Source organism: Hippoglossus hippoglossus, chromosome 21, assembly GCF_009819705.1.
Source record: "Hippoglossus hippoglossus isolate fHipHip1 chromosome 21, fHipHip1.pri, whole genome shotgun sequence".
Lineage (NCBI taxonomy): Eukaryota > Metazoa > Chordata > Actinopteri > Pleuronectiformes > Pleuronectidae > Hippoglossus > Hippoglossus hippoglossus.
This window is the reverse complement of record NC_047171.1, coordinates 5,381,691-5,396,937: the sequence shown is the minus strand read 5'-3', so window position 1 is coordinate 5,396,937 and position 15,247 is coordinate 5,381,691. Positions and strand designations below refer to the sequence as shown.

The following is a 15,247-nucleotide window of genomic DNA, read 5'->3' as shown; positions in this document are numbered from 1 at the left end:
CCAGGCGTCAGAGCAGCACACAACTGTGGTGACCACTGTCACTCACTTCCTCTTGAAGACAGTTCATCTTTGTGTCTGCCTGTCTAATCTCGTCTGCTTACTAGTGACACAACAGTTCCTCAACAGCCGCACCATAAGTGTGCTCATGTGTAGTCAGCAGTCCCTCTCTGCATCGCCTCACAACTGACACAAAGACCAAAGCCTTCAAATCTCAAACTCCACTTTTCCTAAAATATGTTATTTCACTAAATATGCACGTTCACGTGTATGAAGTAAACAGTTTGCTTTGCCTTGTGTCAGTGTGAACTGGGAGTTATGCATATTTCTTTGCACCACTGGGAACAGTGTCCCTTAAAGTTGAAACTTGCACTCAGCGGATGTGTGCCAGCTCTGACTCCAGCTCACGGCAGGTGGCCGGGGCTGCAGAGTACACAGAGTTTGGCCTCCAGCTGTGAAAGCAGCCAGTGATACTGCCAAGGCAGCTGCTGACGCAAAGTGAATGATCACAGCTTGGCCGTGTGTAACACAGACAGGAGGCCGGAGAATCTACAGTGTGATAGCAGGAGGCAGGAACAGTGGTTTGCTTCAGGGACACTTCTCGGAGGAGTTACATTTTGTTTTGTTGAACAGTGGGATTTATAACCTCTCTGAAGGAGTGTGACTTGAATGTGTTTGTCAATATCAGTGTCTACAACAGGAGAATAGCTTTAAAAATCACACATTTTTTTCTTCAAAGATCCAACACCTGTATATGTATGTGTGTGATGTCTCTGTCATTTTCACACCGGAAATTCCAGACCATGGTCTGAACCAGGGTTAATGTCTTTGTTTACATTGGTCTCAATAATAACTATTCTATGACATATGTACATCCTGTTGTCAACCAACATGGGCGCTGTCTACCGATACTTGACATTAATTGGTTTGTAGACGGCCGTGCATCTGACATTGGCGTGTGGTCAATTTGTCTATTGTATTCACAACATTGAATAAAGTGCAAAGAAAAAAAGCAGTTTTTCAGTTTGAATTGAGAAAATGAATGAACTGGATCACTTTGTTAATTCCGTTGCCACTCTAATATCACTATGATGTTACTATTCCTCATCATTCAAACATATCATCAGAGACAAAGAGTACAAACTATCCTGTGAGAGCTTTTTTTTCTGCTTCTATTGTTTAATGTCGTCTCAACTTCCTTCAATTGGCCCAAAAGTCTGAACTACACCAAAAAAATGTTTTCACACACACACTTGGGAATAAACTGAAAAGTCAGAGAGTCCAGGCCAAACCGGGTTTGTGTAAAAGCCCCTCAGTTACTATGGAAATGTTGTTATTCTGCTTTTATTGACTTTAGGGTTTCAATTGTTCTGCTTTCAAATGCTTCCACTCGACATTAGAAAGATTTAAAAGACCCCCCAATAGAAACCTTTAACATCGTTTTAAATATAGTATTTTACAGGATCCTTTTAATCCTCCAGCAGCTGACTCCAGGTTTGTGGGCCTGACTTTGAAACCTAATAAGCCATTTCAATTGCTTATGCAGGGAAAAGGAAGATTAGGTTGCCCCCTCTAGACTGGCAATGGGTGTGCGGCTGCAAGAGGTGGAGGAATACGTGTGTCAGAAAGTCACAAAATCTCATCACCAAACCATGGCCCCAGTCTGTACCTGTTTTACGGAGAGGGAAGTCATCTTTTGAGTCATATGTGCCCAGCAATGGGTGGTTGTACGCTGACAATGCTGTTTGGGGAGGAGAGCTCTGGTCCAAAGAGCTGTGCTGGGTTTTTCTACAAAAAAGATAAGAAAGAAAACATCAAACATTATGAATGTGCATTTGCAATATGATGTTAAGAAGTCTTTACAGGGAGAGTCTTGGCTCTTTGCAGGGGCGTAGGCTGCACAGTAAAAACATCCAGGGCTGAGCCCAGAGCCCGGGGGCACTGAGTTTATCTAATGTAGATTCAAATATTTTGCCCCTAGTTGCTTGTTATTGCATTAATAAACGTATTGATCAAATATACAAGCATTTTAGTTCATCAAATGTCTGTTCTACAAAAAAGTTGTTGAAAGCTTTCTCCTTTGGAAGTTCTCAAATGCTTTAATGATCCAGTACCTCACCACAAATCAAAGAGAGAAACAAGCTCGCACAATAATCTAACATTCCTGTGCATAAAACTGTTTATAATGTATTTTGCTCTAGCTCCACCTGCTGCTTACACAGCTGATGCAGTATTAATGATCTAATGATGACATAGAGCTTAATAAAATAACATGATAATCGGTCAAACGATTACTTTTACTTTAAAACTTTAACTACAATTAACTGTCAGGTGTAGTTCAATTTAAATATGTCAGCCAAGAAACCGCAGAAAAATGGCACAAAAACGTTTTACGCCCGGTAAACGTAAGTCATGTGATCAGTTACGTACACCGGGCCAGTGTAAACAAGGAAATACTACGAACAAGGAACATCGATGGGGAAAAGTTTTCACACATGAATGTTAAAGAATATGCGCACAATTGGATCCAGACTCTGTCTTTCACATTTAAACAACGCAGCAGGAGACGACAACAACACAGTCGCGACTGAACCGTGCTGCTCCCGCAGGCAGTGTGGACGCTGTAATCTGATTACATGGGCGCTGAAATGAAAAGCAAAATGTTCCATGTCTCACACGCCAGTCACGCAGCCAGTGTGACCAAGAACATTCACCGCTGCTTGATGTTCAGTTGCAAAGTGATGCACTGGTGAAGGTGGCGACTGAAATTATTCGGGGCTAAAGAAAAAAACGTTGGGGGCTACAGCCCTGGATGCCCAAGCCAGGCGACACCCATGACTCTACTTACTTTCCATACACACACATTTATAAGACAAAAACAGCTTCCATTACCCAAACCAAAGTCCACACTTAAAAAGACAGCGCAGAGTGTTGACAACAATATGAGTGGAATAGAAAAAGAGACAAGGAATAGAGAGAAGGGAAAAAATTCTGAGAGCTGAGCACATCCTCGCCTTGTTTTTATCACCAAAAGGCAGCAAAGAGACTAAGGTTTCGTTTTCTGTCTGAAGGTGAGTGAGAAACGCAGAGAGACAAGGGTGGAGAAGGTGAGAGATGAGAGAAGAGATGAGGCTAAAAGAGGCGATAACCGTATGGAAGAACAGAGGAGAACACAAACAGGTAAGAGACCAAAGAAAAGGGTAAATGGTGATGACAGCGATAACCATTTTCCCTGCTGATGGCGCACACACTTTGGATTCCATCAGCTCCCGCCTTGGCAGAAAAATGAATGCTTAAAGCCTCTTCAAATATTTAAAGCGGTGCCATTGTCTTCTCTCTGTGCCCACTTCAAACAGACGCACACTCAAACGCACCTCAAAAGGGAGCCAGCTGTCAATCACAGACAACAAACACACGGAGAGAAAAAAGACTCGTTCCTTCAACATTTTCTCTGTAGTTCAGGTCTGAGGAGGACGCCACGAGAGGCAAATGTTGACATTGGGAACTTCTTACAACGCACGCACGAAAACCTATCAACGACAGACATCCACACCACAGGGGTGCACGCCGCCACAGGGTTTTGCCACACGCCGTGAGGGACTTTTTGCGTCACTCATCATTGTGACTTTTATGTTTGGTGTTTTTCCAGCGCTACGATTTCTGAGCTCCGATATGAAAAGACAACAACTAACAGGCTCATAAAACCACAGAAAACAATAGAAGCTCATAAATATGGGGGCTTCATCAGTGTGGAATGCTGTTTTAACCCTTTCTTCTTTTATAGCCCCCAAAAAATAAAATGCACAAGTAAAAAGTTAACATTAAAGGTCAAAGAGAATGAAAGAGAAAGGAAAAAAAAAAGAGCATGAGCAGTTTTTCATTTCTTATGCAGAGGAGGTTATGTGTTCACCGCTGGGATTAGGCAATAAATATAGAGCAGACTTGGTGGAACTTGGTGGAAGGATAGGACACGAGCCAAGAAAGAACCCATTTCCCAGGGAATATTCATTGAACCTTAAAAATAAAACAGGCATATTTGTGGACTGATATCTATGAGTGTGTAACATTTAGTGCAGCTTGAATGGATTTAAGGGGACGGCCCTGGTGGAGGTATGCGCTCAACTGAGAGCCACTCCAGTTCTTTAAGAGTTAACTGTAACTTTATAACGCCAGGCACACAAAGAAATTGAAAAAAGGGAATTTTGAGAACGTGACGATGATTCTTGCCCTAAAAGGATGCACATTTACAATTCCAGGCGGCAACATGATGAGAAACACTGGAGAAACCAAGAAAATGCAACTCTCACTTGATTTTAAACTTGATTTTAACTGGCGTTCAATGAGTTAAACAAGTCAAATCCTGAGTGGGTCTGCCGCCGTCTGCTGTGACACTCACCCATACCAGTAGCGTGGGTCACTGGGCAGACAGTGGTTTAGATTTCGCTGAGCCAGGGCTTTCTTCTTGTTCAGGACAAACTCCTGAAGTCGCATCTTTACCTCTGTACTGGCGATGGCACCTAAACAGACACAGAGACACAGGAAGAAAGGAATGTAAACTAAGCACAAATATAAACTATGCACTGACACACACAGACACACACACAGCCCTGTTGCCCTACACAAAATTGCAACAATTTCTGTATTGCATCGCTGTAGAAGTCAGCGCTGTACTACCTCTGTTCAATCAGTGACACTAATGTGGAGATTATGACAACATCGCTCCCTGCTATGACACATAATGTGTTTGGAACTGCATGCACAATTGTATAATCCTGCTCAGAGATTCGCTGAGATTCCAAAAAGACGACAGCACAGTGCTGTGTAAAGCGCCTGGAAGACACACATCATGAGTTTCACTCCGCTCCCGGTCTCTCCTCAATTACCACCCTCATTTCACAGCTACAAACAAATTGTCTGGGGAGGCAGATGAGTGAGAGGGAAAGAGAGAGGCCATTAAAAAAATATATCATAAACAGAGTGAGGCGGGCGATAAAAAGGGAGGGAGGTATCTCTCTATGAATGTGACAGAGGGAGTGATATCAGGTGATGTGGCTAGCTTGAGGGAGAAAGCGGTAAAAAAACGAGTATGTGAAAATGACAACTACTAATATGTGATCTCTAAATCATGGTGCAGCTGGAAGTGCTGACATCCCAATATGTCTGCTTTGCCACTGAAGCAAATTGGCTTTTATGAGACTGCCTTCCATGTAATTTACAGCAGCACTTAACAAAGCTTCCTCTGTTTACAACCCGATGCTCTCCTTCCATAGACGTCAAACTGTAGGCTCAATTTGCCCGGCGGAGGATTGGTTGAGAAAAAGGTCAAGGAGAAAAGTAGTGGCTCCAAATGTGGGTCCATCACTAAGTATAAAATCAGAGGGATTCATATTGAAACGTTTTTGTCAAAATCCACATCGTAGGCTGCCCGGGAAACGCCCACATGAGACCATTTAACAGCCACACAACCAATAATCTGAATAAAACAGCATCTGTGTTTTGATGAGCGTATTTAACAAGTTATGAGTATGAATAATGAGCACGCAGGTGTTTGCAGCAATAACCAAAATAAAAATCTGGCTGTTTCATGCAAATGTGCAAAAACACACACTTTCCTACATTAGAGGAGCGATTCAAGTGCTGCATGAAGTGGATGCAAATATTGTGCTAACATGCACTATTCAGTAAGTCAGGGCAACTTCTCTCGTGTGGCGCCTTTCAACGACGAGGCAATTCAAAGCGAGGCGAGTCTTTCTTGTCACCTTCTATTTATGTCGTGTAAAACAATTACAGGAACAAGAGAAACAATTGGCTTAGCACAGCTAGAATTGAAAAAGCTTTCCTCCTACCTAAGAAATATGCCTTCATAAGTATAAAATCTGGAGTTTTATTTGTCATAACAAAATAAGAGCACTTTGCAGCTGGGTGAGACTGACTCCAGACAGAATAAATAATATCAGCGCTTTCAAATCATAAGGATAAATGTTAAATCAACTTTAGTTTTTAGGGTTCGGCCATCAGCTCTACAGCTATTATGATATTTACATACTAAGTGAATTGCTGACAACTTGGTTTGTCAGCACTTACTTTAGTGAGAACATTGTAATACATACAACGATGGCAAAAGCAACAAAAATAAAATAATTTATTCTTTAAAGGTCAAGTCAGGGAATTGTCTGGTTTCATCGTATTGCTGTAAACAAAATCTAATGGCTCCAAATGAAGGCCTCTTGAATGTCGTGGCCATCTCGTTCTGATGTTCTCTTTGCTAAATGTGCAAGGTCAGGCTGTTGGGACTAGTGATGTAAGGCCAGGTGCTGTGACAGAGGGACTCGAAGGGTCAAGCGTCTCCGGCTGTGGCAAAATGCTTCAGCACAGCTACAGCAGATGTTGGCAGTGTTCAGGGGGCAGAGAGTGAATATATGCTTGCCCGACCATGACAGCTATGTTAAGAGCTTAGTCATAACTACTCACTGAACCATGGGAATGCAAACTCACCAACACACATAATAGATTTTTCAATCTCATATAATTTCCTCTGGGTGCACTGGACTGAGGCTCTTTTGCCCACTCATCATAATATGTTGCTACTTACTCTCTTGTCCCCGATCCTTGTTTTTGAGCTGTTGGAGTTTGTGTTCGCGCTGCTGCTTCTCCATTTGCTGCTTGTGACGCTGCTCCTCCATCTTCCTCTGATGATCCAACAGCTCCTGTTGGTGTTTGAGGGCCAGTAGATCCTGTTGGTGCTGGTGGAGACAAGACGAGGATATTGAGGGTAATGGATTGTAAAATATGACTGTATGAAAGCAGCTGTGTGAAATGGATGCCATGTGCTCCATAGTGAATACATACTGTTTGACCCATGTGTGTAAAATATATTTATGTCCATTCATAAAGAAAAATAATAATAATAATGATAATGATTTGTGGTAATCAAAAATAAGATATTTAATGAATACCTGGAATATTAAATGATGAAATACATTTAATTCAAAAATATAGCAAAGAATCACTCAGCCATGTAGGAAATAACATAGCAAATGAATATGGGTCATTTTTTTAACCATGTTGTGCATTAGAAGGGTAGTGATACAAAAATGATTTTTACTTCAAAAGTTTATTAAAAAATATATTTTAAATTAATTTACTGCAAAGATATATATATATATATAAAAAAAAGTCGGGTCACTTTTGACCCATGTTGTGTATCAAAGGGTTAAGAGACATTGTTTTGACAAGGTGCAGTCCATGGCTTATTGGAACCAATAATTAGAAAGTGAGCCTTTTGAAAGCACATGACATCACCAGCCTGGAGTCCATAATGAGAGCCATGTTGACCTGTGGACTGAGCTGATTGGAAGACACACATCTGAGTTATTTTCAGCCAAGACTGATTGGCTGACTTTGTGGTCACAGCAACACCAGGGAGGCTTTTTAGCAGAGTGAGTCGCACACATGATTCACACACACAAGGTTTACTGGGACCAGTGGTCTTGTCCTGGAGATGACTGAGCAGCAAAGTGCTGCCACCAGATCAAATTACAACATCTATACTCACTAAGTGTACAAATGCACATGCTTTCTACTGTCCTTGAGAAGGGTGCATTTCTGCTGAGGAGAGGAGAGGAGAGCAAAGCAGAGGAGAGGAGCTAGATCTCCCACCACCTCACCTTGATGTGTTCCTGCAGCTGGACTTCATGTTGTCGCGACAGCTGTTCATGCTGCCTCTGGAACTCGGCGATCAGTAGCTGTCTCTGCAGTTGCTGCTTGTGTTTGAGCACCACAAGCTCCTGTTGCAGCTGCTGCTCCGGGTGGCCTTTATGAGATTAGAAAGAGTCTGTCATTATAAGCAGATGAGGCAAGGGATGCGTTTGTAGTAAAACTTCAGGGTAAACAACTTTCAGTCTCAAGACACTGTCAAGAAAAAGCTCATCCTGACTCACTGACGACTTGCCCACGGCCTGGCTCGGCTAATAAGGGACAGGCTGTGGAGACAGGTTGTAGGGGGTGGGTTTGGGGAACCAGGCCGAAGGGAGGCTGCTGGTGGTGGTGGTGATGGTGGTCCACTACGCGCAGGTCCATGGGAAGGAGAGCTGTGGTGGCAGGGGGCACCTGCGTGGGCAGCGCTGCAGTGCTCACATCCACTGAAAGAGGAGAGGGCCACAAAAAAGAAAGGACAAGATACTGTCAGTGCAAAGAAGTTGACGTCAGCTAAAAATGTAAGGTTTATTGCAGAAATACAAACATATTCCATCAACTATGACTTTTACCAGAAGACAGATTCAATCACACTCTTCATCCACCCATTTGAAAACTGAAAACACATAAAAACAAAGACTCCCATCAAGACATGTAGTGTGCCTCCCTTTCCCTTTAGGATTTCCTCTGTAGAAATAACAGATAATAACCATCTTAGCTCCAATATGTGCCTGTTTAGTCTGTGAGGGTAGCAGAGCTCAGATCGGTAGGGAAAATAGATTCTTGCTACAGTACAGTGCTGAGTTGGAGATCGACAACACAACTAAAAGTCAAAAATTATATATATATTAAAAAAGGAAATTCTCATAACATCTGTTTACTGTTAAATTATATAATGAATTAAAAGCTAAACATTTTTTATATCCTTTAATAGCAGCACAAATCACCCGATCCTACCCGATCCAAATAAGACTGACGAGTACTTGTTTCATCAGCTGACACTGCACTGCCATTACACTTCACAGTGGTTGCGGTTGCTTGTAATGCACACATAAGTCTGTTGTATAGTTGTATACATTGGATAAGAGGATTAGCTAAACACCAAAAACAGAAAATGTGTCTGGGATTTAAAGAGGCAACAGTCTGCTGCCGCGCTGAGAGCACAGTGTCTAGGATGCAGCTTCGCTTCCATGGTGTTTACAAACATCTGTACAATCAGGATTCTCAGGAAAACCCGGTACACACACTTTCACACACTTTCTGTACACAGACCAAAAAAAACTGACTGACGCACACACACAGACGCACACACACACAGGTGGAATGAGGAAACATGGCAGCAGAGGTCATAAACAATCCTCATGTAAGATGTGTTTTGCAGCAGGGATTTGCTGACACGCATACAGACTTACTGTGCCTGTTTGTGTGTTTCCACTCCCACTGTGTGTCTGTGAGCAGTAACACTACATTTTGCTTACTCTGACTGCATTGCACTGTGTACAGTGTATGCGTCTATTCTACAAAGAATGCAAAGTGGTGTCTGATACAGGGCTTAAAGGTTCAGTGTGTAGGATTTTGTGACATCTAGTGGTGGAGTTGCATGTTGCAGCTGAATACCCCTCCCCTACCAAAGAGAAGGAAAACATAATGGTAGCCTTCAGAAGTCATAAAAACTAAAAAGTTGTTTTGTTTGTCCATTCTGAACTACTGTCAATAACATGGCGGCCTACGCAGAGAGGACCAGATGTAAATATAAAGTATATAAATATAAAGGTCTCATGCTAGGGTAAAGAAAACAACAATTCGTACAATTTAGGTGATTTCACACCAGTGAAAACATCCCTAGGATTATTATATATTCAATTTCTGCCGATAGATCCCTTTCACCTAAATCTTCCACACTGGACCTTTAACAGCTTGGTTCCATCGATTCACTGAATAGAGTTTTTGATTATCTACCGTAATATTGTAACCATCCGAGGTAGATTTCCCACAGGCTAAGAGATTGTGAAACGATGTGATTCTGTAGAAGTCACCGGTCTTTTATGATATCAACTGTGTTTTAAGAAAAATGTGTTATTTGCAATGTCAAGGAGAAGGACTTCACTACCCACAATCCTCAGGTGTGATTGCAACGTCTCTGATTGGTGGAGCCTGCTGTTACCATGGATATGTTTACCACAACTGGTCAGCTCCATTCAGATCATTCAGCGTTACATTACGTTTACCGGAAAGCCACCGTAATAAAGCGCGCTGGTATCAGAAGTATAGATGGCGTCAACGAGTTTAAGTATCAGTGGGGAAGAAACTGAAGTTCAGTTTTGCAGCCAATGATTATAAAATCACAAAGTCCCCGACACGAAATACAAACACTTTGTCTCACATTCCTTACGTTTCATTTAATCTGCAACATTTATTCTTTGAGTAATCCAGTGAATAGCACAGGCTTGTAGTGCTGCTGACGCGCACGCGCACGCACACACACACACACACACACACACACACACACACACGGTTGACATGCAAAAACGAGTATTAGTGCAATCAGATTATTCCTCCAAAACAAGCAAACAACACGGCAGCTTACACACAAACTGTTTTTTTTACAATCCTACAACACAACACAACAGATATTCTAATTCTAATAAATGTTTGCCAACTTTAAAGCCCTCGACATGTAACTGGAATATGGCGTGATGTGCTCCTAACACGGTCAACACGCTACTTTATGTATTAAAAGCACTTGCGGGATTAATTTTTCAATCTAAAGCAGACGATGCTATTTTTAGTATAAGCCAGTTTGCAGCACGAGTTACATTTATGACGACAGTTGAAAGTTAAAAAATATATTAAATATAAACAAGGTTCTCATGCAGCAGAAGGATTTGGTGATTTGTGCCTGATATATTGCATGATTCAGCCTTTTCTGATCAATATCTGCCCTGTGGAGAACCAGCATGCACCATGCCAAGCCCTCTGCCACTCATCAATACTCCGAGACGAGTGGGGAGCATCTCCGTAACATGGATGTCCTGAGCATCCCCAGTGACCAATGAGGTGGCGCTGGAGTTGCAGTTACTTGCTGAGATAGCCAATGACATCTTTGGTACCGGGCAGGTTTCTCAGAGCAGGAGGAAACTTGACACCACCCAACGGGACAGTGGGGGGAAAAAAGAAAGGGTGTGGCCAGCCCAGGCCAGACATGCTGGTGCTTCACTGGTGCATGTGTGTGTGTTTAATTGTTTCACTATACTCGTAAGGACTTGTCTGAGTGCTGGTGGACATCAGGAGTAACCATTTTTACCATGGAGGTTATGTTTTCATTTCGGTTTGTCTGACTGTTAGCAGGAATACGCAAAAACTACTGAACCAATTTCATTGAAACTTGGTAAAAGGGTGGGGTCTGAACAAAGGAGGAACCCATTCATTTTTGGAGCAGATTCGTTGAAGGGAGTGGATCCCAATTATTTATTTGATATTTTAGTTTTTGCAAAATCAGTGCAGTGCCCATTCTAATCCTGCCTGTATGGAATGGGCTGTTTGATTGGCCTGTGGTGATGCTGGTTGCAGCTTTCTTTCTGAAACTGTAAAAGTGACCTGCAGTAGTCGAGCTGCTGCTGGACTCAGTCCACAGAACCCCCAACAGGACAACACGTTGTTGTTGCCGTCGTCGTGAACACACCGTTGTCATGATCGAAAATGTCACTTATGTTGATGAGTCCAAGCCGCCACTGCTACACAGCACCTGTTTATTCAAAGTTTATTATTATCATGTATCCAAATTCGACACTGCACTCTCCTGTGCCCTGAACAATGCAGATACGATGAATGGTTCTTGATATGCGTTCCACAGTCAGACAGAATTCTGGAAATTATTAGATAGATGATGCAGAGACCTTTATGAAAATCAGGCATGTGTAGACTGCTATTATGTATATGAACAGGTGCAATTTCAGATCCAGATGAATTTGATCTCAATACATGTACAACAATATGGTAATAAAAGGGCCAATCAGCCTTGGCGGAGGTATGTTATCTCCGAGTGCCCTTCTGGTTTTCTGTTTTGTTTGAAGTAGGCTTTGTGTTAATAATGCAATAATGGGGGTTTCATTTTATTTTTTTACAAATATACAACCAAGCATTTATTATGGCAGGAAGATGCAGCTTAAGATGAGACATGAGGAAGGAAGCAAGCTATGCATGTACATGTTGAGTGATACCTGGACCTCTGACCTGCAGACGTGCATGTTTGACACTGCACCGCTAACAAGCCAATACAAATGAGCCGCTATGGAAGATGCCGCTGTTTATCCTTCTCACAATACACAGTCTGTGCCAACCTCTCGTGTTACATAAACAAAGCTTTTCCCAGTGACCCGTGGTAACCTCCCCACCTCTCAGACTCGCCCAGCACGCATACATACACATACATACATGCCCGTCAACAGTTTACCATTTAATAAGACATAACATTAAGGTCAAACAAACAAAACATTTCATGGGGGCCATCAAGCACTTCATCCATCAGTGCATTTCAAACAGTGCCACTTTGCACACTGGGGCCCTTTCAGACAGACTCCGGCGCTAGCCATTCTAGCCCTGTGGTGCCAAATATGTATGTGGAGCATCACTTCAATTAACGCCTTTTCTACTGTGCATTTTCCCATATGGTCTTACGCCGGTGAGCTTCGGACACAAAGCCCCGCCGCCCCCCGTTTTCTCTAAATGGGGCTCTGGTGGGCCCCTGAAGTTAGACTGGCACTCGCTCTCGACCCCACACTATTTATGTACGCTTGCCCAAGTGCCTTTCTCAATAGGCATGCCACAGGGGCTTCACAAGGGTCTGTTTGTTTCATAAACAAATAGGGCTCCCACCCCCAAAAACTACAAATTAAGAAACATTTGTACACGCTTCCATGCGCTCACATACAACAACAAAAAACAAACACCATTCGCGGAAAGAAAAATGACAGCGTATGCACATGCATGGAAATGCATGAGTGAAAAGTATAAATTGTGAAAGGTGAATAAATAACTGAATCATGTTTAGTATAAAGCTAAAGTAACCTCACCTGTTGCCTCTGCCCTGACTGACTCTCCCACAGCAGCAGCATGTTGTCTGCTCTTCTCCTCCTCTCCTACATCTCTCTCTTCATTACCTACAGCCATCTCGTCTTAACCTTCTCTTGCTGCTTCAGCTGCCGCAGCAGCGTTGGTTAATCTGGAGATATCACAAACTAATTAATTTAATTAATAATCTCACAGGTCGGGCTGTTCAGCTCTCCCCACGTGTGCTTTTCTTAGTTTCGTTGTATTAGTTACGCTGATGCCTCTGGTCCTGGCTGTCTTTGTGCCCCCTGAGGACAGGGACTGAGGGGGGAATAACTTAGTGTATCAATAAATATTATATATATGTGCAGTCCATATTTACTAGCAGCTATGTACCTTTCCAGCTATATATCTGACCTTCAGATTCAGAGTGCAACAAATAAATAAATGTATGGGAAACACTAAACAACACCTACAGGTCTCCTGCACGGCCTGAAATTCTGCTTCCTTGGCTTCAAACTGACAAAAATATTCTCACAGAGGAGATCAGTCGAAAATAAATCAAACACAAACATCTGCAGAGAAGGTGACGTGTAATAACAACATGATTCATAAGACAAACAAGTCGATGTGACTGTCTCTGCCAACTAAAGCCACTAAAACTACTGTGTGCAGCTGCCTCTGTGACAACAGGTAGCCTAAGCAACAGGCACAAGATTACACAAAGAAAAAGATTAGATGAAAGTCAACGTCCAACACAAAATGGCAAAAATATATGTTCGTATGGATTTACTGAGCTTTTCCTTGGGGTACAACGAATGATATTCTTGAATGTCTGTGTGTATGTTGCGTTCAATTAACATGGCCGGTCGCTTACAAAACTGTGGTCGCTGGCCCCACTTCAGCCACTTATCCTCAAGCTGAGGGGCCACGAGAGCCGGCGGCACAGAGAGAGCTGGAGATAGAGGTGGTGCAATCACTGCGCGACCAAGCTACTCAGAGTTGAACCACACTGGCTGGCCCATTAAGATGCACTGAGAGCCAGAGATGACACTCAAAGCTTATGATACTGTATATGTCAACACTATGGCCTTTACCTGAACCACACAGACTTGTTTTTCTAGTCTATTTATGAGCTCAGGGTAAAAGCTTGTACTTGTCTAGTCTCATCTTTTTGGCTGAATGTATGTAATAAAAGACTTTTAGACTATGCAAAACCTTGGCATGATATTGGATATGGAGACACATGATTCTCCAAAATCAAAACTGCTGTTATTTAATCAGATCTTACTTCTAAACTGCCGGAACCGGTTTTCTCACTGCGAAGATCTCAATTTGTTTGAGGGTTCTGCTCTGGCTCTTTAGAGACTGTTTCGTGGTGCTGTCAAAAGATTTTGACAGCAGACAGGATTCACATCTGTGTCACATCAGTCTTGACGAGTCCACGGTCAGGCTGACACGGCTCGGTGGTATTAAAATACTGTTATAGTTGTACCATGACAACCGAAACAGGAGGTCTTGAACTAACGATCCCCAGAGGCGTGTTTACAATAAACAAAAGCTTTGTGTGGAGCAACAGGCCAACAGGGCGACATGCAGCGCCCGAAAGCCAGGGGTGCCGACACCTGTGGAGTAATCGACACGGCTTACGAGGATGGCACTCTGTGAATGTGGCATGACATTATGGTGCCGTGCCAAATGAAGGCGAGGTGGCCGGACATGCCGAGTCACCCTGACAGCACCGTGCATGATAACATACCTGCAGCAGGCATGGCTGAGCACTTAGCAATCCACACTCATATTCACAAAGGGAAAAGGTGCTGCTCTCTTCTCATGAACATAATAGATGGAAAGTCAAGCCTCCACAAATGGCATGTCTGTGCTTTGTTACATCATCGTCAGGTGAAAACTGTCTAAAATTTCAGGAAATTATATGAATTTAGATTTATAAATGAGTCCAGTAGATTCGAAATGTGTCCATGTCCCTTCAGAAGCTCAAAGACCATACATGGTACGAAGGGAAGTGAGATAAACTCTGTTGATTTCCAGACGGGAAATTGTGTTTACTTCATGTTGTGAGATTCCCTTACAATAAGACGTGATGATGTGAAATAGCTTGAACCCACCAAAATAAAACTCAAACATGACCAGTGAGATGTCTCCTCTTCTCTCTCCCTCATCTCTTCATCCATCACTCTCTCTGTGTGTGTCTCCATCTACGACTCCGGCCCCTTGCTCCATGACCTCCCTCCTCTCATCCCCCCTCTCCCGTGATCAGGCAAAGATTATGGATCACACAGAAGGAGTTATTTATAGAGCAGGATTCCCAGAGGGAGCTCCTGGCCCCCACCTTGCATCCCTGCACTCAGACAAAACCCCGTGCATGTCTAATCACAATTCATGAGGAACCTTTTATAGTTAAAACACAGAGGGCGTGTGTGATAAAAAATAAAGCAGCACAAAGACACAGACAGGTGACAGCAGCGCAAGCTTGCTGATTAAGAAA

The 15,247-nt window shown here is 42.8% G+C and overlaps 1 protein-coding gene across 3 annotated transcripts in view; it reads right to left on the bottom strand.

Annotated features, from left to right (window-relative positions):
• hdac4 (histone deacetylase 4) overlaps positions 1-15,247 on the bottom strand; it is a 112,324-nt gene that overhangs the window by 40,235 nt on the left and 56,842 nt on the right. For all 3 annotated transcript variants that reach the window (XM_034573599.1, XM_034573601.1, XM_034573602.1), the window contains 5 exons: positions 7,938-8,138; positions 7,665-7,810; positions 6,590-6,740; positions 4,394-4,514; positions 1,667-1,785 (listed from right to left, as the gene is read on the bottom strand). In XM_034573599.1, coding sequence (XP_034429490.1) covers positions 1,667-1,785; positions 4,394-4,514; positions 6,590-6,740; positions 7,665-7,810; positions 7,938-8,138 — 738 coding nt within the window. The remainder of the gene's footprint in view (positions 1-1,666; positions 1,786-4,393; positions 4,515-6,589; positions 6,741-7,664; positions 7,811-7,937; positions 8,139-15,247) is intronic.